Source organism: Lagenorhynchus albirostris, chromosome X, assembly GCF_949774975.1.
Source record: "Lagenorhynchus albirostris chromosome X, mLagAlb1.1, whole genome shotgun sequence".
NCBI lineage: Eukaryota > Metazoa > Chordata > Mammalia > Artiodactyla > Delphinidae > Lagenorhynchus > Lagenorhynchus albirostris.
In genome coordinates, this window is record NC_083116.1 from 29,979,232 (window position 1) to 30,003,826 (window position 24,595).

At 35.8% G+C, this 24,595-nt stretch overlaps 1 protein-coding gene across 1 annotated transcript in view; it reads right to left on the bottom strand.

The window, feature by feature from the left end:
* Positions 1-24,595, bottom strand: part of WDR44 (WD repeat domain 44) — an 80,927-nt gene that overhangs the window by 48,003 nt on the left and 8,329 nt on the right. The window contains exons 2-3 of the mRNA XM_060138142.1: positions 8,926-8,959; positions 3,500-3,574 (exon numbers count right to left, since the gene is read on the bottom strand). Of these exons, the coding sequence (XP_059994125.1) occupies positions 3,500-3,574; positions 8,926-8,959 (109 nt within the window). The remainder of the gene's footprint in view (positions 1-3,499; positions 3,575-8,925; positions 8,960-24,595) is intronic.

Here is a 24,595-nt window from a genome sequence, read left to right on the forward strand (position 1 = left end):
GAGCTCTGAGTACTTTAGCAATAACAGAAGCCAGATTACAGTAAATTTACGAATGAATAAGAGGTGAAGACAGGAACAGCCAGCACACTCTACGTTCTCAAAAAGCTTGGCTATACATGGAAGAGGGTGCAAGAAAATGATCCAGCATTTTTATAAGCCGAGGGGAAAGAGCCAATGGAAAGGAAGATAACAAGTTCTGGAGAAGAAAAGAAAGAAGGTCTGCTGTGTATCAGACCCAGTACACACATTTGCCATTTAATCTTTACACAGGCCTTGTGAGGGAGCTAGATTATCTCCCTTCTACAAAAGCAGGAATCTGAGGTAAAGGCATTAAGTATTTCGCCCAAGGTCCCACAGCTAGTAAACTACAAAGTCAAAACTGAAATCTGGGTTTTTCTCCAAAAAATCCAGTGTTCTTTATATTATATCATTCTACTTCGGACAGGAAAAAAAAAGAATACTAAATTCTCAGGAATGGCATGAAAAAGAGGTAAAAGATGACAACAAGTTTGCAGGTGAGGGAAGTGAGAGATGATGAAAAGGACTGAATTCAGGCTTCTTAGCCTCTAACACCTACATGCAGGGTGGGAAGCAAGGTTATCTGATGAAAGTAAGCAGATGCAGGTGGGCACAGTGAGCATGAGGTGAATGTAAAGGTTTCAAATAATCACTATGCAGAGTGAAAAGGCCTATGCCATCAGAGGGGTTAAAACAAGGTTGAAAATCTTAAACCTTCTCTAATCCCTTACCTGAGGACAATCTCTTCCTCTTCTGAACTCCTATCACTCTTACTGTTCATTATAATATGAACTAGAATATAAATACAGAGTAGTACACGAGCTAGCTCTATATAAATATTTTCTCCACACCTGGAAAACAAGGCCCGTGTTTTCTACCTCTTGATATGCCCCCATAGCACCTATTTACAGTACCTAGCCCTGTTTCCCCACCCCCGTTCTCTGCCGGGTTTCAGGAGGTAGCAAATGGGGAAAGAACAAGAGAACAGTGAGAATCAAGACTAACATAGAAATGATCATGCTAAAGCAACTGTTTCCTATCACCTCCCTGCTTCAAAAAAATCATTGCTTTCACAGCGACTGTAAAATAAAAACCAGATGTTTTAGTATGACATGAGAGGCATTCCCATAATCTGGCCCTAACTCTGGTCTCTAGACTCATCGTCAAACATTCTGCACATTCCTCATCTCCACGCCTTTGGTTATGCCTTTCCTCTTCCATCTCTGACTGCCCAAATCTTTTTTTTTTTTTTTTTTTTTTTTTTGCGGTATGCGGGCCTCTCACTGTTGTGGCCTCTCCCGTTGCAGAGCACAGGCTCCAGACGTGCAAGCTCAGCAGCCAAGGCTCACGGGCCCAGCCGCTCCGTGGCATGTGGGATCTTCCCGGACCGGGGCACGAACCCGTGTCCCCTGCATTGGCAGGCGGACCCTCAACCACTGCGCTACCAGGGAAGCCCCCTGCCCAAATCTTATCCATTCATCAAGAACCAGTTCAGATGCTACTTTCTCCTTCCCCATTCCTATCCTCGAGGAGAAAGTAAAGCCTCCCTTTGTGTTCTTATAAAGTTTGCAAGTCTACTTGAACACTTATTACACTCAGTTTTGTGTTTATCCAATTTTCTCTACTAAAATGTAAGCTACTGGGAACAGGGATTGTGTTATACCCTGATCCAGGGTGTAACTCCACAGCCTTTATCATTAATGTTGGATACTTAATTCACTTGAAAAGGCCAGAACTTACAAAGTAATACCTAGAGTCTTAAGACTCACTCTATGGCTCCATAGTGTTTACTACTTTTTCAGCTTCTAAACTCTCCTTAAAAATCACCTTTTTTTGGCTACTAACTATACTTACCCATTTGTATTTTATCCCAAGAAAAAAATTCTTAAAAAGGGAAAGAAAAGCTCTAGTGGAAAAATAGAAACTTTTCAAGTTTTCAACAATAAAAACGGCTAGATACATAATAATCCATTTGCTTGATGGAAGCTAATAGACCAAATGAAAACTGAGTATTAAAATCATGTAGAGGGCTTCCCTGGTGGCACAGTGGTTGGGAGTCCGCCTGCCGATGCAGGGGACGTGGGTTTGTGCCCCGGTCCGGGAAGATCCCACATGCTGCGGAGCGGCTGGGCCCGTGAGCCACAGCCGCTGAGCCTGCGTGTCCGGAGCCTGTGTTCCGCGATGGGAGAGGCCACAGCAGTGAGAGGCCCACGTACCGCAAAAAAAAAAAAAAAAATCATGTAGAAATATGATAAAAATCAAAAAATGTTAAGAGGAAAAGGTAGAATATAAAATTCTGTCAGAAACAAAACAACACCATCACCAACAAAATTCTATCTACACTACAAACAGGCCAAAAAAAAAAAAAAAAGCAAATGAGTGAGAACCAGAAGGGAACGCCAAAAAATCAAGACAGCTGTTTGTTTGTGTAGAATTGTGGGACATTTCTGATTTAAAAAAAAAAAAAGGGTACCACTCTTGTTATCTCATTCATGCTGATACACAAAACCATTTTTCCCAAAAAGGAAATTTTTCTTTTTAAAGGAAAAAGTATGATCAATATTAAAATATGTAGTCCATTAGTTTCTAAATTCCATAAGGGTAGAACAATGAATCTACATTAGTGGTGATTTTGCCTGGTATCATTCCCCTAGACATTCAGTGATGTCTGGAGACATTTTTGGTTGTCAAGATGGGGTAGGGGTTGGTGGGGGGGGGGGCGGACGTTGACATCTAGTGAGTCAAAGCCAGGAATGCTGCTAAACATTCTACAATGTACAGAACAGTCTCTCCTTCCCCCCACAACAAAGAATTATTCACCCCAAAGGTGTTGCTGTTGAGAAACTCTGGGATAGAGGATGTGTCGTAGCATTGGTCTCTGGAAATCCACTCGCTAAACAGTGCCTGGGGCCCAGAAAACACTCAGAACTGGTATAAATGAACAGACACACACTGTTCTTTCTCCTTGGGTTTTATCCTGATACTGTGAATAACCCATTGCCAAAATTTTTATCTTATGCTCAGTCTCTTCCAGTAAACCAAACCCTGAAGCTTCATATGATCAATTCCTTAAAAGTTATCAAAGGTACTAGAAGAGTAATGACTTCTTGTAACCTCTAACTCCTCAAGACATTAGAATTTGCTGCACTGAGTTTTTCAGTACCTTTACCTCTTGGTACTAGCCTCAAGAGTAGCTATAGCTTACTCTAATAAAAATACAGGTATAAAAAATAAAAACACATTACAAAACATTTTTCAAAATACTGATTCAAGGATAAATTACCAATTAGTTCGATTACAAAATGCCTTCTAAAAAGCCTGATGCGCCTTCAATCACAAATTCAACAGATTCAGGAAGATTTACTGAACATCCACCGCGTACAGGGCACTATACTAAAAGAATATAAAAAATTTTCCACTTTAAATATACCATAAAAATATGACATCTGCTAAACTAATATTAACATTTTATCTTACAAACCTTTTTAGACACATCTTGCTTCAATTCTTGTACAGGGGACTCATTTCCAACTTTGTATGCAGAGTTCTCTGCTTCCTATTTCAAAAAGAAAAGAAACAAAGACCAAATATCTTTTCTTTAAAACTTTGTTTAAAATGGGTATAAATTAGAAATTACAACATTAATAAATCAAAGGCCCATAAAGAGCTTATATGTTTGTATACTGATAGATGCCCAGAGATTTTTATGCCAATTGGGACAATTTAATTTGCATAGGAAGGTTACCAATCAGCAATTTTCGATTTTTCTATTGTAACAGGATATTTTCCTTCACATGTACCCAACTTTTTAACATTAAAAAACTGTGCAGGAAGATAAGAACTACTAAGTACCTTTGTAGCTTATAAAGATTAAGGACTTAAGCAAAGGGTTGAATTAGAATTGTTATTTTCCCCAAAGTATCCCTTCATAAATATGAATAAACACAAAAGTACATAATGAGGAAGACCATATTCAGAGAATCATTTTCTTAAAAACTCTATACACTTTAGATAAAAGGAATCAAGATTTAACCGGTATTAAATGAAGGCCCCAAAACAGTAACAGATGAAAAAAATTAAACCCACCAAAAATACATATATATCTACGTATACATTCATATACACATACGTACATATATATATATATTTGGGAGGTTAGAGAAGGTAAAATGGATGCTGCATTTCTGTTGGAAAAAAAATTCGGGTAAAGTAAGATAATCATTCATTTGCAAATCTTAACACAATATTCTTTTCCATCTTAAGTTTTCTTTACATTTATAGAAGTACAGTAATTTGAATGCTACCACTAATACTGAGAAAAAAACTTTTCATAATTCTTGGTGTACATCACAGAGCTTGTCAGAAAGTCACTATAACCATTTTTGACAGATAAGTGACCTAAGATACATAAGGATGTATGTATGTATTAAGGTAGCAATTATACAAGTATCAGGACAGGCTCCAATAATCTCTCTACTCCAGAGATTATTATAATGCTAAAGACTTAATAATGTGCTAGAGAAATTTCTGTAGGACTTCCAGTATCTTCAAGCTGCAAAGTTGTTTCATTGAATTCCTCCCAGCATTTGGGAAATACTACCAATTCTTATATAGATTCTTCTAGAGAAAAGTTGTTTCATGGAATTTGAAGTATTAGATAAAATCTAAACTCTACCACAGCCCATGAACACCTAACATGATATGGCTCCTGCCTACATCTTTGACATCTATATTTCTCACCTCCCTCTCCCATCACAACCACACAATTATACTTTGGCCAACTGGATGGTTCCTTACCATCCTTAGGGTCATATAGCTCAGGCATTATTACATCAGAAAAGCCTTCCCTGACCACCCTGAAATAGCCATCTTGACAAGATGAGAGAGAATTCTTGAAAGCTGATGATAATTAAGAACGGTTAATGAATATTAGAGAAACACCTTCAACTGTCCTACAAATTAACTATATTTACCCAATTACCCTCCAATAACTGTTCATTAGTAGGGAAATCAGAAGCACTGTACAACCTTAATTCCATGGATATTTTCCCCAAGTTAACCTAAGAAAAATACATAATAATAATTCCTGTACCTCAATTTCATTTGTTTTAATACTTACAAAGATCACAGACCAAAACTGGCAAGCAATGATTAGGCTTCTATTTTATTTGGCTTTAACAAAACTCTCTTAGACTTTGAACTTTTGAAAGATATCAACTCCTATAAGGTAAACTGCTGTTAAGTCCTAGTTTTAAGGAGTGATATGGCACCTACCAGAGGATCTGATCTCTAGAGAGGTTAGTTGGAAGATTTCTTAGTAAAACCTGATTTAGTATATATAGTCATCTATGATTCTGTCTTTAGTGAGGTTTAAGGTCCAGGTCCTTCCCCTAGCACCTCGATCAGGCTTTGAGGACAAAGCAATGGAAGCCAAGCATGTGCCTACAGAAAACCAACACCAACTTAGCTAGACTTGAGACAGTCCTCAATTATTACCTTTTTCTGGAGATGGGCTGCCCCATTACTGTGGCACAGTACCTACTAAATCCCAGCTTCCCACCTAAATCCCAGCTTCCCACCTTTAGGCCATTTCTCTAACTCCTACCTATCACAACCTCAGACACATGCTTTCTTAAAAGGTATGATAGAGCATTCAATTTCTAGCAATTCACACCACTGTTTCCCTCCATCTGTATTGGATATCAGAGAGCTGTCTGTACCCTCCTCATAGTATTCAGTTATAAGAACTGAGCTTTTTAATTTTAATAAGCACATCCAACAAAAGACCCAGTTTCACAAATCATTTGTACAAAAGTGATCTACACTCAAAGAAATCTTCATTATTATCTACTAAAGAACATTAAGCTAAAAATGTTAGTTACTAAAAAATTCAGGTCACTTCTGGTTTTTAGTAATGAGGAAGTAACTGTGTAATGAGTAATGAGTAATTAACTGTGACTAAAGTGAAATTTTAAAAAATGTTTGAGATGTGACCGCCACTCTTTTTTGCTGAGGAGAGAAAAAAAAAAACAAGAAACAAAAACCAGGAAACAACTCTTAAATAGTTGTCATATGCATCCATCCATTCCTATCAACACCATCCCTCTGTTGGAGTCTCATGTCTTGACATTCTAACCTCTTAATAGCTCTCTCTGCACTTAGTCTCTTTCCCCCGAACTTTCTTCCACCCTTCTACCACTTAACTTTTGTTAATTCCCCAGCAAAAAATCTTGTAAGACATATAAAAATTGACTTTAAATATCTTGCTTCAAAATTTTAAAGCCCAGATTTCTTAACCTGACATTCAAGGCTCATGGAAATCTGGCCCCAATTTACTTTACCAACATTGCACCACTGAAATGTTTACATTAGTCACACCAGTCTTTCAACGTGCCCAGCAAATTCTCTGCCTTTGCATATTAATTAGTTCATACTATTACCTAACATACAATGCTTTCCCAATTTTTCTCTATCCACCTATGCAAACCCCTCCCAATTTTCAAAGCCTAACACAAGTTCTACTTCCTCCCGAAAAATTTTCTCTCCTATTCCAGGCAACAGAGCTCTCACAATTGCTCTATGTCCCCCTTCCTCCTCCAAACTCCCTGTAATTCTTAAGGTCTATTCTAGTCTACAAACATCAATACCACATGTATCATCCTTTCTTATATATATGTATCTTTTCTGTGAGGTTGTAAAGCCATCAAAAATAGGAAATATATCAAACTTTTCTTTGGATTGCTTAAGGTATCAATAGATATGCTGTTATACACAATAAGCACTCAATAACCCATGTACATCCACATCATAGAGTATTACTTAACAACAAAAAGGAATAAACCATTGACACATGCAACAACTTGGATGGATCTCAATCATTTGAGCCAATCTCAAAAGGTCACACATTATATGATTCCACTTATAGGACATTCTCAAATGACAAAATTATTGAGATGGAAAACAGATTAGTGGCTGGCTGCCTGGGGTTAGGGATGATGTGGGGAGGCGGTGGGTGTGACTTTATAAAGGAAGCTCTCTGTGGTGATAAACTAGATCTCATCTGGATTGTGGTGGTGGTTATATAAATATACACATGTAATAAAACGACATAGAACTATACACTCACACTGTACCACCGTCAAATTCTTGGTTTTGATATTGTACTATAATTAAGACATAACCACTGGGGAAAGTGGGTGAAGGATAACAGGGCTTCACTCTGTACTATCTTTGCAGCTTTCTGTGACTCTATAATTATTTCAAAATAAAAAGTAAAAAAGAACTATATCCAACTTCATATTTATTTACTAAATATGTACATTTTCTATCTAATTTTATTCAAGTTAAGGATAATCTATAATTACTGGGATAAAATAAATTCCCCAAACCTATTTGTTATAACCTAAAAATATCTTAAGATCTAAGTGGCTTTTAAAATCTACAAGCATAAACAGCAATAGTCTCTGGATAGGAGGACTGGGAAGTGGAAGGTGAAGAATGGGAGGGAAGCTACATTTTCAACCATCTTCTTTTCACAGAGTGAATTTTTTTTTTTTTTTCGGTACGCGGGCCTCTCACTGTTGTGGCCTCTCCCGTTGCGGAGCATAGGCTCCGTACGCGCAGGCTCAGCGGCCATGGCTCACGGGCCCAGCCGCTCCGCGGCATGTGGGATCTTCCCGGACCGGGGCACAAACCCGTGTACCCTGCATCGGCAGGCGGACTCTCAACCACTGCGCCACCAGGGAAGCCCTCACACTGAGTGAATTTTAACCATGTCCATGAGTTGTTTTTTAAAACGGTTTTATTAAATAGTTAATATAAAAGAATTTTTATAAAACATAAGGAATAAAGAATTATGATATAACCTTTCTTACGTACTCAGTTTAAGAAAAAGAACAGTATTACTATTAGCTTTCAAGTCTCTTGTATGTCCTTCCCCATTTCCATTACATTCTTTCACCCTCAGAGATGACTGATATCCTAAACTTTGTGTTTATTATTCCCTTGCTGTTCTTTATAGTTTTACTATGCTTGTATCTCTGAACAATATATTCTCTAGTTTTGCATGCTTTTGGACTTAATATAAATGGAATCTTCCTACATGTATTTTCCTGTGACTTGTTTTATTTCCCCCACTCAACACCATGGTGCTGAAATTCATCCATGTTATTGTGTATAACTAATTCATTCATAGCCACTGCTACAGAATATTCCATATGAATACACCACAATTTATCAAACAGATCAATATCCAATGTGTATAAATAGAAGGTAGGGACACTGAAACTGAAAAAAAAAATACAGCATGTTTGAGATTATACATACATATGTACAGACGTACACACAAACACAACCATACACAAACATACACATATAGTATATATTCTATTTGATGTAAATAGTTCTGTTTGGTGATATTCTTGTATTTAAAATGGTTCCCATTGGCATAATGTCTCAATATCAAACTTCTTTGCTTGAATATAAGGCTAGGATTGATTTTTATATATAATTATGATACCAATACATGTGCCCATAATAAGTATACAAGTGTTTTGGTTACTCCATACTTCTGTCATGCAAGTATTACTTTTTCAATTAAAAACACACATACACACAAATACAAGTATTTTATAGTGTTCTTTTATTCTAAAAATTGTAAACCAAATAAAAATTAGCAGAAATCTAAAAAATACTTACAGTCCCTTCCTTATAGTACAATATTTAATTAGGTATTTCTAGAGTACCTAATCACACCTAGAGTAAGATACAATGATAATATTACTTAGCAAAAAATAAGTAATAGAAAGCCAAAGCAGAAAACGAAGAATTACATAAAAGAGAAAAATGAATGAAAATTGTATACAATTTGTAGAAATATACTTATCACTTTCAGAAAGCACAACTCACCTTTAATGTTGAAATCACAACCTTTCCTGGAGGCCTGTTCAGAAATAAAAGCAAGAAAGTGTTGAATAGTGGAGATGAGAAGGGAAATACTTCTACACACTCATTAAAGACAAGCCCATATTTTAAAAAACATTTACAGAAGATGTAGAAACCATAAAAAAGTAAAGAAGAAAATTAAAGTGACCCATAGCCTTACAACCAAGAGATTTGAGTTTGTATCTTTTGTCTTCCTAGATATATAACACTATAATTAGCATTAATGTGAATAAAATTTTGTACTCTTCCATGATAAATTTCTTTAAAATAAATTTCTCTAAAAGTGGAATTGCAGGTCAAAAGTATACACACTTTTCAGCATTTTGAGAAACTCTCAAATTGCCCTCCAGAACAGTTGTTACCAATTTAAATACACTCTCATTGCTCTGAGTCCCTGTTTCTTAATACCCTTGCCAAAAATGAGTGTTATTTTTAAATGTTTACAAATTTGATAGGCAAAATATATCTTATTGCTGTCTTAATTTGTGCTTCTTTGATTTACAGTATGGATGAAAAGTTTCATATGCATTAGACATTTACGTTACTTTTAAAGAGAGATAAACTATTTTTGTTTGCAGCTCTTTTTTTTTTTTTAACTGGAGCAAAACTCTATTCTTAAATACAGAGTGCTCTAGATATAATAATTTTAAAAAGTAACTTTTCACCGATTATTTTCACACACCCCCTTACATTTTTCTTCGAATAGGAACAATTTGATATCTGCTTCAAAGCACAAAGGAGAGACATACCCTTACAGCCGCTTATCAGGGTTATGCAGTAAGAAGCTTTTAAATGATTCATATGCCATTCCTAAATTTTTTAAATGCAGTGATCACAGATGATACAACTTTGTGTTGAAAGGCGCCTTCAAGTTCATCTAGTCATAGCGCCTCTTTTTACAGATAAAGAAACCAAGGTGCTCAGAGATTAAGTGACTTTCCCCAAAGTCACAAATTAAGTTAGGGGCAGAACCAAGAGAAGCATCGAGTCCTACTCCCATGCTCTTCATGTGCCAAATTGAGTAATCCTTGACCTCTAATCAAAACAGTGTGATAAAAAAATTACTTTTGCCATTCAATAGAAAATCAACCCCTTTATTCAACAAACATTTATGGAACATCTACCATGTACCAGGGACTAGAGATAGGAAGATGATTAAGACACAATCCCAGTTTAGGGGTTTTTTAAAGCTTGTTTAAAAAACAAAAAAGGTAGTCTCTTTTTAAGTCTCTTTTAAGTGCCTGCCCACTTAATTGCAGTGCCTGGACGATATCATTTCATGTTAATAAAGGACAATTTCCAGGAATGAAAATTTTAATATCCGCAATAATTTGGTTTCCCTGGCAAACATATACTGCTCTGTAACAAAATCCTGTTTATCCGGAGGTGATTAGGACCAAGGTTATTCCAATTTTAAAAAAAGGAATAATATTTCACAAAAAGGATATGTAAAATAATACAAGTGCACTCAAAACAATAACAAAAATTTAAAAAACAAAAACAAAAAACCTTGAAGAGGCTCAAATTTCCATATGGCACATATTCTGAATGTCAATCAAGAAAAAAAAAATCATCTACCACAGAGGTGTAGCGACAAGAGGAAATAAGATGTTTTTCAAAAAACTTAACCCCCATATGAGGTAGAGAAGGCAAGAAAAAGAAAATGTGCCTTCCCCATGACTCCCACTTTGAGAAATCTGATCAGGTTTTTTAGCTGTCCAAAAAACAGAATAGGGCGCCACATTTATCTCTTGCATGTAACTGGTTTCATAAAGAGCTGATTATTCACAGGATCTAAGTTATAGACCAACTGTTGACACACATGGAAATAGTCCAGATTGGTTCTGGTGGGGCTTTACATACAGCTGTGTACAAACTATAAAGAGTAATTTATTACTTCCTTTTGAGAGCCAAGGGAATGCAGTGAAAAGAACATGTGCAGATAGACCTTGCTTGAATACCGCTTCTGCCATTTACCCTATGTGTGATCTTGATCAATTCATTTAATTTATCCAAGCCTCAATCCCCTCCTTTGGAAAAGGGGTAAAAACATCTACACTTCATAGGACTACTATAAGGATTAAGTGAGAGAGCACATGGGGCACACACAATAAGCTGTAGTTTCCTCAGCAGCTTTGAATTGCTCCATTGAAACTCACAAATAATGAGTGCACCAAGTTTCTCCAAGGGACTTTGTCAGTAGTGGGAAGCCTGAGACCAATTTCTGGATACAGGAAAGATACCCTACAGCCCGTAAAGCTCCAGGCTATTTAACAACAGGGAACATGAAAAACACCAGATTATACTGAGCTGGTGATTAAAATGGGATCCTGCTTGCATTTTGTGATGTCATTAAACAAAAAACTAATAACAAAAGCCACTCGTGTTCAAAACATAATTTAAATGTTACAAAGTTGTTAAGGTCTTGGTAAGTAGTAAAACATTTCATAGCTTCCTCTAGTCTGATTAAGCCTAAAATTGTCTTTAACAGGGTAGTCTGTAAGATATATTTTTTCATCCATTTATAGAACATTAGCATCTAGTAAAAAGTGAAAGCATATTTATAACTTGCAAAGTTGGCTAAAACGATTTGTATCATGTGCCAAAATGAGAAAACAATTCATTTCACCATAATAAACAGTAAATCATTATTTAGTATTCCCACAGGAAATGTTCTTAATAGGGGCCTTGTAATAATAATTATACAATGGCCATCATTTATTAATAAGCATGTGCCAAAAATGTGCTAAGACTTGACTTGCTTTTGCTTCTTTAGTCCTCACAACTTTCCAATGAGGTAGTTATATTACCTTCCCTATTTTACACAACAAAAAAACTTGAGGCTTGGGTCAGATGAGGTAATTTAAATTGCACTGCTAGTGAATAACTGGGCCAGAATTTGACCCTAGGCAGTCTGGCTCTAGGGTCCACTCTCTCAACTACATTGCAATATGGCCTCTTTTCTGTGTAAGGTCTTAAAAGATGACGGTTATGAGAATATTCTAAGCGGTGCTATGAATGAACACCAAACTAAAGGCAATTAGCGCTGCTTCTTGAGTTGTACTAAACTAATTAAGTCAAAGGCTTGAATCCTGATCTGCCTTTAACAACTACAATTAATGCCTAATTGATTTGGCACAGCTAGGAAATAAAATAATGAAATGTTCCATGTATAAAACTGCCAGAGAGATGAAGCTTCTCTTTGAGTGCCAAACTTCTGAAAGTGTTCTAAGTACTTTTGAATTTCAAATTTCAAAAGCAGCTTGTAAATAAGTACATTATAGGCTAAGCCTTGCCGTTTCAGTAATCTTTCCCTTGAAAATACCTTCTTAAACAAAGGATATACAATTTTCCCTTTCTTACTGACTCAGAGTAATTATCATGCTCAAATACTACACTACATTTTAATACAGTAATGCCCTCCACGGACCCTAAGGTACAGGGGATTTATTTGCCTTCACACTACAGGACCCTAGGCTACTATGCTTGGAATGTCTGTGTTTTATAGTTTTGCATCTCCCTCCTCAATAGAAGTGGTCACTTCTTACAGCTGGCCATGTGCCTGCCTTTAAAAGCTTTCTTCCCCCTTCCCTTCTAATTTTTGCTTCTAGTCTGCATCGAGCTGGGAAACCCGGTTTTTAAAACTGGAATTGTATGGTAAAGGAAGAATCCAGAGCTTCTGAGGGTCTCCCCAGACAACCACTTAACTCTTCTCCATAACTCAGTCTCTAACTTCAAAGTAGAGATAATAACATACTATTTCAGAGTGATTATGTACCTAAAGAAAATAGCTATTCATGTTGGAGTTTGGGGACAGGAGAAATAGGGGACTAGGTCAAGAAAATTAAGTTCCACTCTTGGCTTTCCCAACCAACTAGGGGCAAGACCTTTAAGCAAGGGTTTTCAGAGCTTCTGTAATTTTAGGAAAGTTTATTTTAAGACGCTTCATTAGTTTGGGAGTGAAGATGTAATTTTTATACCATGATTAATGATCTAAATTTTATACCTCTGACTTCCCTTAAATTTGAGATATATTATAGGAAACTTGGACATAATCCAGCGCACACACACACATCCAGAAATGTCCGGTAATACTCTGAGACATCTAGTTTACTAGAAAAATATTCTTTCAAAATTTTCTGTAGATACTAAATATTAGATTCCTCCTGTTCAAAGGTTAAGGTCAGTAATTTTTCCCATAAAAAGCCCACATATTTCCCATAAAAAGCACATAAAATAACTTTTATTACACCGCACACAAGTGAGAGATCTATAAGAAAACTGAAGTTAACAGGTAGATATATTTAAGTATTGGTAGTTTATCTCACTTTAACAAAACCTTTACAAACCAAAATGAGAACTTCAAAAGTTCAATTTTCATTTCAAAAGTTTTTATTATAGGATATTTTAAAATCAAATATTTTTGACACATTTAAATATATATGATTAACAAAGCTTCATTGAAATAAGAAATGTGCTTCTTACAAAGCTGAACAAAAATATAACTTTAATGGGAGAAACTTCCTTCATCACCTAATAGCATAAAAAAAAACCTTTCAACATATTCATACTAATTAAAAATGCAGTAAATCTTTGATTTTGCAGCATAGTTTCTGAAATTGAAGACAATGTCTATCAATGATATTATTAAACTTAAACATGAAAAACAATTTCTGAAACAGCTCCAAAATAAAGTCTAAGTTAAACAAGTATTGGTATTCTACTAAAAAACAAACAAACAAAAACCCACATGGCTTATGGATCAAATACTTATTTTTAGTGTGGCTTGCACTCAGGTTTTGAATATAAAAGCAATTTTAAGGTTAGTATTTCAGCAACTTATACAGATAGAATATTTTAATTCATTATATCCTGTTTTCTGTAAGAAAGTTATTTTCATGCACTCGCTATGTTGAGTTTATACTAACGAACCTCATATTTGAGTATAAAATAATGTGTGACTGAAGCTTTCTCCGGTCCCTGTCCATTTAGCATTTTAATTATAGTAGTTTTCCTTTTGCATCTAGGGTATTTGTGTTCAGTACCAATGCACTTTAGTATCTACACAACATTCATTATTTTTAAAATGTTACATGGCATCAAAACATTGCTCTGGTCACTTTGCAGGGCAGTATAGGAATTATTTTTTCTTTTATAAACTCTGACCTGATCCAGTGATAACTTTCAGACACCTAAGGTAAAATTTCATTAGAATAATAAGGTCATTACTTCCCAAGGTAGGTGCTAATCACTGGGATTTGGATCTGATGACAATAATTACAGTTTATCCAAAAGTTGCTCACTAAGTTTCCAGAGGAAGCAAAATGTCAAATCCTTTATAAACTCTGACATAATAATACTGCATTCAATACAATTTCAGTGAAATGTAAAAATATGCAAGCGATGCAACATTTTATTAATAATCCTCTTAGCTTGAGTTTGGAACTTGCTAAACCTGACTCTCTAATTTAGTAATGTTGAGAACAGTATTCATTTACTTAATAGAAATAAAATCAATCCAACAGAAGATGCATAGCAGTAGGCTATTTTTAAGAGATTTTGATGCAACATAACTGTGGGTTTTCTGTCACAGGTGTTGGAAGTGAGCATTCTACCTAATGATGTTACCTAGTGTTAAAAAGAAATTTACAGTAATTCTTTACAAAGTCCTAAAAGGATTTTAAAAAAATCAGTAGGAAGGGAATATATATTTTTTTCATGTTTGAAGGAAGTAAGAATAATTTAGACCAACTATCTCATTTTACATGTGAGGAAAATAAGGCCAAAGAAGGTTAAATTAATCCATTCATTCAACATTTACCTACTGCTTACCTCGTACCAGCACAGTGCTAGGCACTGGGTGTAAAGTAGTGAACAAAGCAGACATAGGCCCTCATCTCCTAGAGCCTATGCGAAGATCAAGGGCCTAATAATAATTAGGCGTAGGACCCAAGTCTCTTTGCTGATTCTAGCAACACATGCAGCCTGTCAATTTACCCTAATAAGTCTAATATTCTTTCCTGGTTTCACATGGGTAGGTAGCCGGTCAAATGAAACTGGCCATTTACTAAAGCCTTACTTATCTAGGAGTGCCACCACAAATTCCCCAGGGAAGCCTTGGGGAGGGGGTCCCAAAGACTGAAAGGGCACCATGACACCAATCTCAAAGTAGAAGGGCTGTAAGTTTAGCTACATAGTAAAAGAACATGAGCTGGAAATCAGGAGACCTGAGTTTTAGTTCTGAATCTGCTAGTAACAATGTATGTGACCATAAAAAATATTTTGGGGGAGTTTTTCCAACTTTTAATTATGGCTATTTCAAACATGTACAAAATTGGGAGAATAATATTATCAACCCACATGCACAACATGTTGACCATGGTCAATAGTGATCAATATCAATATCCCTCCCTCCACTCCCCTGCCAGATTATTTTGAAGCAAATCTCAGGAACTATTTCATTTTTACCCATAAAAATTTCAGTACATATCTAAAACATAACCACAACACTATTATCAAATTTAACAATTCCCTATTATACACAGTCAACATTCATATTTCCCAGATTGTCTCAATTTTTTTTTTTTTTTTACAGTTGGTCCATTTCAATCAGTATCCAAATAAGGTCCTTGTGCTATAATCAGTTGATATGTCTCTTTCAATGAGTAGGTTTCCTTTCTTTTTTTTATTTCTTGCAGTTCATGTGTTGAGGAACTAGGCTGTTCATTCTGAAGAGGATTTTTTAGGGCAGTGAAACTAATGTGTATGATACTATAATGATGGATACATGCCATTAGGCAGTTGTCCAAAACCATAGAATCTACAACACCAAAAGTGAACCCTAAGGTAAACTATGGACTTTGGGTGATTATGGATGTGTCAATGTAGGTTCATCAATTGTAACAAATGTATCACTCTGGTGGGGGACGTTGATAATGGGGGAGGCTATACATGTGTGTGGGGAAGGGGTATATGGGAAATCTCTGTACCTTCCTCTCAATTTTGCTGTGAACCTAAAACTGCTCTTAAAAAAAAGTCTTAAACAAAGACACTAGGTTGTTCATCCCCTAGAATTTCTCATTGTCTGAATTTCGTTGATTGCATCTCCATGGTGACATGTCAAAAGAAGTATTTTAAAGGAGAACATGCAGAAGAGATCGGAGGGATGGAATGGGCACACATCCAAGGAAAAGTACAAAAACCTATAAGAACAGTATCAGAAAAGACTGGTGCTCAAAATGTGCGAGGATTTAAAAAAATACCAGAGACAGAGTTTTTCATTATTTTAATTTATATTCAGAACAACAAAAAGAAACTGCAGTCTGGATATATGTGAATGAATAATATAAAGTAAAAGCCTGCATCAATTCTTTTTTTTTCCAATTAAGATTACTGATAGTTAAACCAGAAAGGGAAAAACAAATTACAGAATGAGGAAATTGAATCCCAGAGCATTCAAGGAGATAAAAGTACCTAGCTACTGTAAATGATTTCAGTTCTCCTGTCCCAAATTATATCCCAGCATACTCTGAGAATTTATAGAGTTCAATCTCTAAAACTTCTGAAGAATCAGAGATGGAAAAGGATGCTAAGGAAAACTCTGGTAGTCAACACTGGAAAGTAGGTAGATGCTACAAACTATAAACAGATTCACTTGATGTCAATGTCAAGCAAAATTCTTAAACACATTGTGAAATGGTTTTAGGGCCCTAGGCGTGGGGAAAAGATACTCATTTAAGAGTCAGTAAGCACTCACAGAAAGCCAAACATGCAAGATTAACCTAATTTCCTTTTTTGATAGGGTTACTGGCCTAGAATATAAAGGGAATACTGTACACACACAAAAAATCTGGATTTACGCACTATATTTTATAATTCTCTCATGATATCCTTTTAGACAACAAAGAGATGTAGGCTAGAATACACTTAGGTGGGTGTGTAACTGGTTGAACATTACTCAAGGTGTGATTAATGGATCAATGAAAAACCATAAGGAAATATTAAATAATTTTTATTGTACTCTATCCTACTTGATGTTCTGTCCCACTTGACATTTCAATGTCTTGAATGAGGAAACTGATGGTATATCTACCAAATTTACAGTTGGCACAAAGTTGGAGGGATAAGGAATATACTGGCTGACAGTATCCAAAAATATTTCAACAAGTTAGAAGGATGGGCCAAATCTTAACAGAATGTAATGTAATAGGGATAAATGTAAAATGCATGATTGGGGAGATATGACTTAACAACAAATCATGTGAAAACATTTAGGTATTTTTGTTGATTGCTCAGACAGTAAAGGCTGTGATATGACTACTGAAAGAGCTAGTGTGATCTTAGGCTGAATTAACAGAACTATTATGTCCAGGGCAAGGGGAGTGGTAAATTCTACTCTACTTCCCACTGATAGATAAGAGCACGCCTTAGAATATCGTGTATCATTGGGATACATTTTAAAAGAAACACTGAAAAAACAGAACATATCCAAAAGACAGAAACCAATTTGGTGAATGTTCCAGAAACTGAGTAGAATGATATAAAGAACTAAGGATGGCTAACCCAGAGAAGAGAGAAATGAACGCCTCTTTACCTTTTGGATTTTGGATTTATTTTGGAAAGTACAAGCAGTGAAACTTTGCATATAGGCTAATATTCTCACTGAAGCCTATGTTTTAACTTTTAAACTGTTATTCTATATTTGATATGTACAAGAGTATAATGTAGCATATACATGTAATTATGAAGCACAACAAATAAAATGAACTGTGACTCACTAGGTCACCTGAGAATGAGAACAGCATCAAGACCAGGGCAGCTACTGTCCGCCCTATTCTGCTGCTTTTGCCTTAGAGGGAACCACTAGCCCAGATTTGACTTATTGTTCCCTTACTTTTTTATTTTTAAAATGCCATGTATCTCTAAACAATATATTGTTAAGTTTTGTTATTTCTGAGCTTTGTTTTCAGGAATGCACTTACAAAGAAAAAAAGAGTTGGACTCTTAAAATTAACATTGCACTCAAAAATCTCGGTATTCCCAATCAGAGTAAAAGGCGATCCTTGTCACTGCATACTTAGTTGTACTTAAGTCTCACAACTGTGCCCATACCTACTAGTCTCCTTTTGCTTCTCCCCCACCTAGGGTTGCCAGATTTAGCAAACATAAATATAGGCTGCTCAGTTAAATTCCAATTTCAGATAAACAACAAATCTATTTTTAGTATGTTTATTTGAAATTGGGATTTAACTGGGAGTCCTGTATTTTATCTGGCAACTCTACCCTACCCCTAAAATAATTAGGTGGACAATTAATTCTATGATCTGTCCGTGTGTGATAAAGGGACAAAGTGGGAGGAATTGTATGGCCAATGTCATTGTATAAATATTAATCTAAGTATTCAACAGCATTTACTGACTGGGGAAAAAAATTGCACATGTGTGAATTTAGTCAAAGCTTTTCCAGACAATGCATTCAGTGGATATGCCCAAATGCAAATACTGTATATATGCTATTATGTACATTTTTCAAAAACACTCAGTGAAACAGAGTAGTAAGGTCTATTAACAGCTTCATTATTTTGGCTTAGATTGAACCCCTCAAAAAAACAAAAACAAGATGGCTACTGTAACAAACTGATAAATCTCTAGATATGTAAACTGACTTATAACCATTATTTATAAAAATATTTATATCATTTGTCTTCGTGTTAAAAATGAAGTTAACCTATATAGGTCAAATAAAGATCAACAGCCAACTTTCTGGATAAATATCAATTAAAATTATGTTGTCATTAAAAATGGATCCGGTTACTGTATTTACAAAGTCATTTTAGGACACTTCACTTTATAAAAGGGATATCAGAAATATTTCAGATACGTTCTTTTTCAATAAAAAAAACTGATGAGCTTTCTACAATATGAGGTAGAACTTGCTTTTCAATTGTCTCAACATCCTCCCACAACCTGAAGCACTAATGGCTCCTCAATTTGAATGGCAGTCAATACAAGTGTGTATTAAGAACTCGTACAGATTAGATTCCCCAAATAGAAGCCAGTTGCATTTCCTTGCCTGTCTTACTGCAAAACCCACATTTTGAAATCAGGTATAAACATGGCTGACTACTGTAATAGTCTAACTTGGTTTTTCAGAGCTTTAGCGAGTGGTTTCTCTCCAGGCAATCATTGAATCATCTTTTCCATCTTCATCACTCATGCACTATGGCTTTAGGGTAATCAGTGCTTAAGTCTACTTTAAAAAAGAACACTGAATTTCTGTAGTTTCAAACAGTCAGATCCCATAAGCCATCCTACCTCTAGTTTCTCACCCTTTAGCTATAGACAGATCCTTCTGTCTTTTGGGTTTGGTGTTTCTCTTACCTCTTACCTGAGGGTTATCTGAAAAACACAACCTGTAAGCCTTCTGAGAACAGGGTGGAAGGAATGTGCAGACTAAAGCTACATTTGCCACCTGCTTCATAGTCAACTAAACAAGTAGGAACTCAAAGACCCACTACACAAAATATAAGAGTGATCTCACATTTAACATTTCCATTTCCAGACTACTCATTATACTGGGCGAAAAGAATATACCAAAACAATTGGGCAACGCACAGAAAAACGGACTAACAAGGTCTTCTTTTCTTTTTTTGTCAGTAAGAGGACTCACATTTTAGGTTCTGAGGAAAAAAAGATGGTTGGCTCTGAAGAAGCCTCTTGTCAGGGTGCAAAATTCCTGACAGACTCCTAAGGAGGTAAAAAAAGAGTAATGACATGGAAGGAGGAAGCATAGAGTGAGTCAGCTGGAATAAAGCTGGTGGCTTGGCAATCATTTTTCTTATAGAAGGTGACTACCAAGGGCTTAACAGAAAATTGTCCTATAGCTTGATTTTGTTTTTATCCACCTCTTTTTGCCTTTGCCATCAGGAAACTATAAAAGTAAGATAAGCTTAAGCAGTACATCAACAAACTGAATCAAGCAGAGCAAAGAACAGCTTGCCTGTACAAAGATTTGGGATTCTAAGGTCCTTGAGGTGAACAGGAGGTGAGCGCAGATAAGGCCCTAGCTAGTCATTAAAATAAGCAGGTAATTAAAGGGTTTTGATTTCTAAAGCCCAGCAAACTGAAATAGGAAGATCTGATGGCAAACTAAGACCAACACAAAAGTGCTAAGTCTAAACTAGTAATCAAAAAGGTTCTGGTGCTCACAAAACAAGGACATGAGGATTTCTTCCCCCACTTAGGCCAGGCAGGAAAACAACAAAAACAAAGCAAAAATCAAAAACAGAACCAAACCTCAGGTTGAAGAAAAATTAAGAACAGTTCAAATTTAGAGAATAAGATACCATTTTATTTTTTAAATCTTGCTCTAGGTGCATAATTTTTAAAAATTTGGTATGCAGCATCGTTCACTGGAATTAAAATGTATATACTGATGCGTATATATCACTAATGAATGTATTTATTAATTAGTTACATTGTTATGGCAAGTTTTACTAGATTACATGCTAAGCATAAAACCCCCCACAGAAGGGGGTTTCCCTTGATACATGGCAATACTGGTTTATTAACAAGATTAACAAAAAATGGAGAATATAGTTATGACAGTTATCTAATAGGGAATTAACTGAATCCTCAAGATGTGAATTACTACTTTTATTATCCTTTGAAAGACCATTTTAGGTTTTAAATACTATGAAAGCCAAGAAGCAGAATATGTCTAAAATACCTAATGACTATTTTACCATTGATATTAATAGAAATAGATGGAGAGAAAATTTGGCACAATGGCTCTCTGTTTTCTCAATATAGGTTTTGTGGCAACATTTTTAAGTGATCTATAATGAAATCAAAGGAAACTTTATAATGAAATATAATTCTAGTCATATAGAAAGTAATTAAAGCTTAAAGTAGAACTTAAGCAGCTTTATCTTGTCTAAAATGACAAGCTGATTTTTCCAAACTGATTTATGTAATTCATGTAGTTTTACGCCATATTCCTGAAAGAACAGCTTGATAATCTATTTATTGACAAAATAAACAGAAAAATATATCAGCTCCCTGGGCCTACTTAAGAATTCTAAACTAAAACCATTCTACCCTGCACGTTTACAATCATTCAATAAATACCCACATTCAAGCAGTAACTCCAGGGTAGGGCAGCTATATCACAATGTCCCAATTTGTCAAAGTGGGTTAGATGAAAGTCACATCTATTAATGATTTAAAATAATTTCTAGTAAAATTGCAACAGAAACAGATAACTAAATTTATGACTGTCTGGAAAAGTCAATACTAATGCAATTATGCTAAATCACTTTGTAACTTACTTTTTAAAAAGTAAACAAGATGTTGGGCTACAGGCCACTTTACAGAAGCTTTATCAAGTTAACGTGCTAATATGATTTTGTAAGTTATCTAAAACACCCAATGGTGTACTAATCTTTTTTTAAAATTTCTATTTATTTTTGGTTGCATTGGATCTTTGTTGCTGCCTGTGGACTCTCTCTAGTTGTGGCGAGAGGGGGCTAGGCTTCGTTGTGGTACACAGGCTTCTCATGGTGGTGGCTTCTCTTGATGCGGAGCACGGGCTCTAGGCACGTGGGCTTCAGTAGTTGCAGCACACGGGCCCTAGAGCGTGCGGGATTCAGCAGTTGCAGCGTGTAGGCTCAGTAGTTGCGGCACCCACGCTGGCTTCAGTAGTTGTGACTCAGGGGCTCTAGAGTGCAGGCTCAGTAGTTGTGGCGCACGGGCTTAGCTGCTCCACGGCATGTGGGATCTTTCTGGACCAGGGATTGAACCCGTGTCCCATGTGTAGGCAGGTAGGTTCTTAACCACTGCGCCACCAAGGGAGAACCTGTCACAACCCCCCTTTTTAAAAAATTTAAATAAATCAATTCTATTATCAATGAACTGATTATTCAGACTTTGAGATTCTTTGCTTTTCTTCTTTTGAGTTCACTACTTATCACCAAAGATGGGTAGAGGAACAAAAATTCAAACTAAACCATTTATTTTGTTTTTTAAATTACAGGAAAAAAATTACTGTTATCTCTGATAAAAGGTTTGATGGGAAAGGAAGTTGTAAACTAATGACTGAGCTGAGGTTTTGGTGTAACTGGTAACATTTAATTATTCATGTTTTCCCTCAATATCATGAATAATAGAAAATTGGACATATTTCAGTAATTAAGCACTTTAGGTTATAAATTCTACTTCTATGCTTTATGTATCTGAATTTCTACTTCTGCATTCTCTAACATGTATTAAAAACTTCATAAATATTCTAGAAAAATCTCAAATTACCCAGAATGCTTACCTACATAAAACAATCTGTAGGCCAAGTTTATTATTAAAGAGATTATTCATCCTTATTTACATCTTAAATAGTAATTACTGAGAATGTAATTTTTCTCATTAGCTACTAGGAATGTATTTTTCCCATTAATTTGATAGCTAAAAGAGGTCTGATTAGCTGGAAAATATTAAAAACTCCCACATGCATTCATTGTGACTGCTAGAAAATACCTTTGAAGGGGAAGGGAAAAAAAAATAAAGAAACATTGTGTTTCCAATTAGTGGCTTGTAGCCAAAAATATGAATCAGAGTTATACAGCAAAAAAAAAAAGGAAAAAAAATGTGGCGTAACTAAACAACTGACAACAATCTACAAAACAATTACAGAAAAAAAAAATCTGTGCTCAAGACTTTTTGATGAGGCACAGAAGCCCAAATCAGCAGTGTCTCACATCTTGAGGGGTTTTTCCCTTAGGAACAAAGAACATACCCTTTGAAATGCAGTTAGCAGTATCTGGGATTCCAGCTCTTTCAGTAGCAAGGTCATTTTCTGACCTAGCTACCGTACCATAATCAATTCCGTCAAAGCTTAAAAAGAAAAGCATAAAAAATACTGCTTTTTGTTGTTTTCAACAGTGAATTATACATACCCAAATGGCAGGAGAGTCAGCCTCATCATTCTAATAATTCACATTTAAAATATAACATCGAAAAATGTTTATAGTTTAGAAAAGTGAAGCGGGAGGAACCTAATGTTTTACATCTCCATTCAAAACCATCATCTAATTACCACAAATTAGTGAAATTCCACTTTTGCTGGCTGACCCCCATTTATGCTGAGCTGTTTTTTTATTTGCAAAATTAGCATAATAACTGCCCTACCTAGCTCACAAAAATTGTCCTATCTTACAGAATTGCAGGATAAATCAGAAGAGATAATGTAAATAAAAGTACTTTGAAAATGAATGCCCAACATTAATCAAGAGTATGGCATTACCATTCTTGCATGTTTAACAACATGCAGTACTATATTATTTCTTTCTTATTGGGAATACATTCATTCCTGGAAAAAAGAAAGTTGGTAACAAGGAATTGATATGACTGCACGATAACTGGCAACACTTCCCAAGGCTTCACTGTTAACACTTAATATTTACTGAGTACAGGATGTCCCCAAGTTATAAAGGTCCCATAAATCCAAACCACTGTCCTTGTCTCAGCCCCCTCCATTTCTTCCCTTCACCCTTATAGGAACTGTATAGGGATGGGGGAAGGGAGTGAAGATTTCAGAGAACCAGGAAGTTCAAAAGTAGAAGAAATTGTGAAGAGAAGTGGAACACCATAGAGCATCCTATCGCCACCTAAACCTTTTGTAGCTGCTACACATCAACTGCAGACATCTCCTCTCTACGCTGGGAAGTAAGGCAAAGGTTAAAAGTCAACAACCAGGAGCTATGACCTGGGATAAAAATAGGCATAGTAAAGTTCACTTAAAGGAAAAAAGACTGATCTCAGTCATTAGCCTTAATCTCTAAAGCCAATCCAATAAAGATAAAATACCAATTGCAAAATATTGACAAACCCACTCACTTTCACTCACAAAGGTACTAGTTTTATCAAACTACCTATTCATTCCGCTCACCTAACTTCTGCTAATCCAATGACCTACCCCACCTGTGACACTAACCAATCCCACTTACCAATGCATCTGCTATATCCAATTTAACCTCCCACTTACCAATGCATCCGCTATATCCAGTTTAACCAATCTTTCCCTTATTCCTTCCCAAAGACCCACCCATTCATTATATTTCATCCATCACTGTTCCTTCTCAGTTGTAAGGAACAGCAAGTCATTATGCTGGGGAATCTCTGTACTAATGTCCTTGAGGTAAGCTAGGAAGGAGAAAGCTGGGGGTGAATGGGGTGGAATTGGGGTTGGGAGGAAACCTTCAAACCACCTGCCATTTGGGTAGATAGGTATATTTTAAAATAATGATTTTTTTAAAAACCACACAAATTGTTAATAGTACTGCTAATAACTAGAAAGATAATTTCCTCAGTCTCCCAATTTAAATAAAGACTTGCAGGAACAAATTTAAAAGAGGACTATGGACATTAAGTTCATCCATGGCTAGTCTTTCCAGTTCAAGAGCAATGCCAGAAAGAACACTCCTACCTCTTCTCTTGAGCCTACTTAGTAACCAGGATGCCTGCTTCTGAGAAAGTGGGTTTGAATACAGCTCTATATTCTATTTATTGGTCCTCTAGAGAGCTTGACCTGTGGTTCATAAGAATGCCCATGGTTCAATGAGTCTGTACTGGAATAGTCTACTACA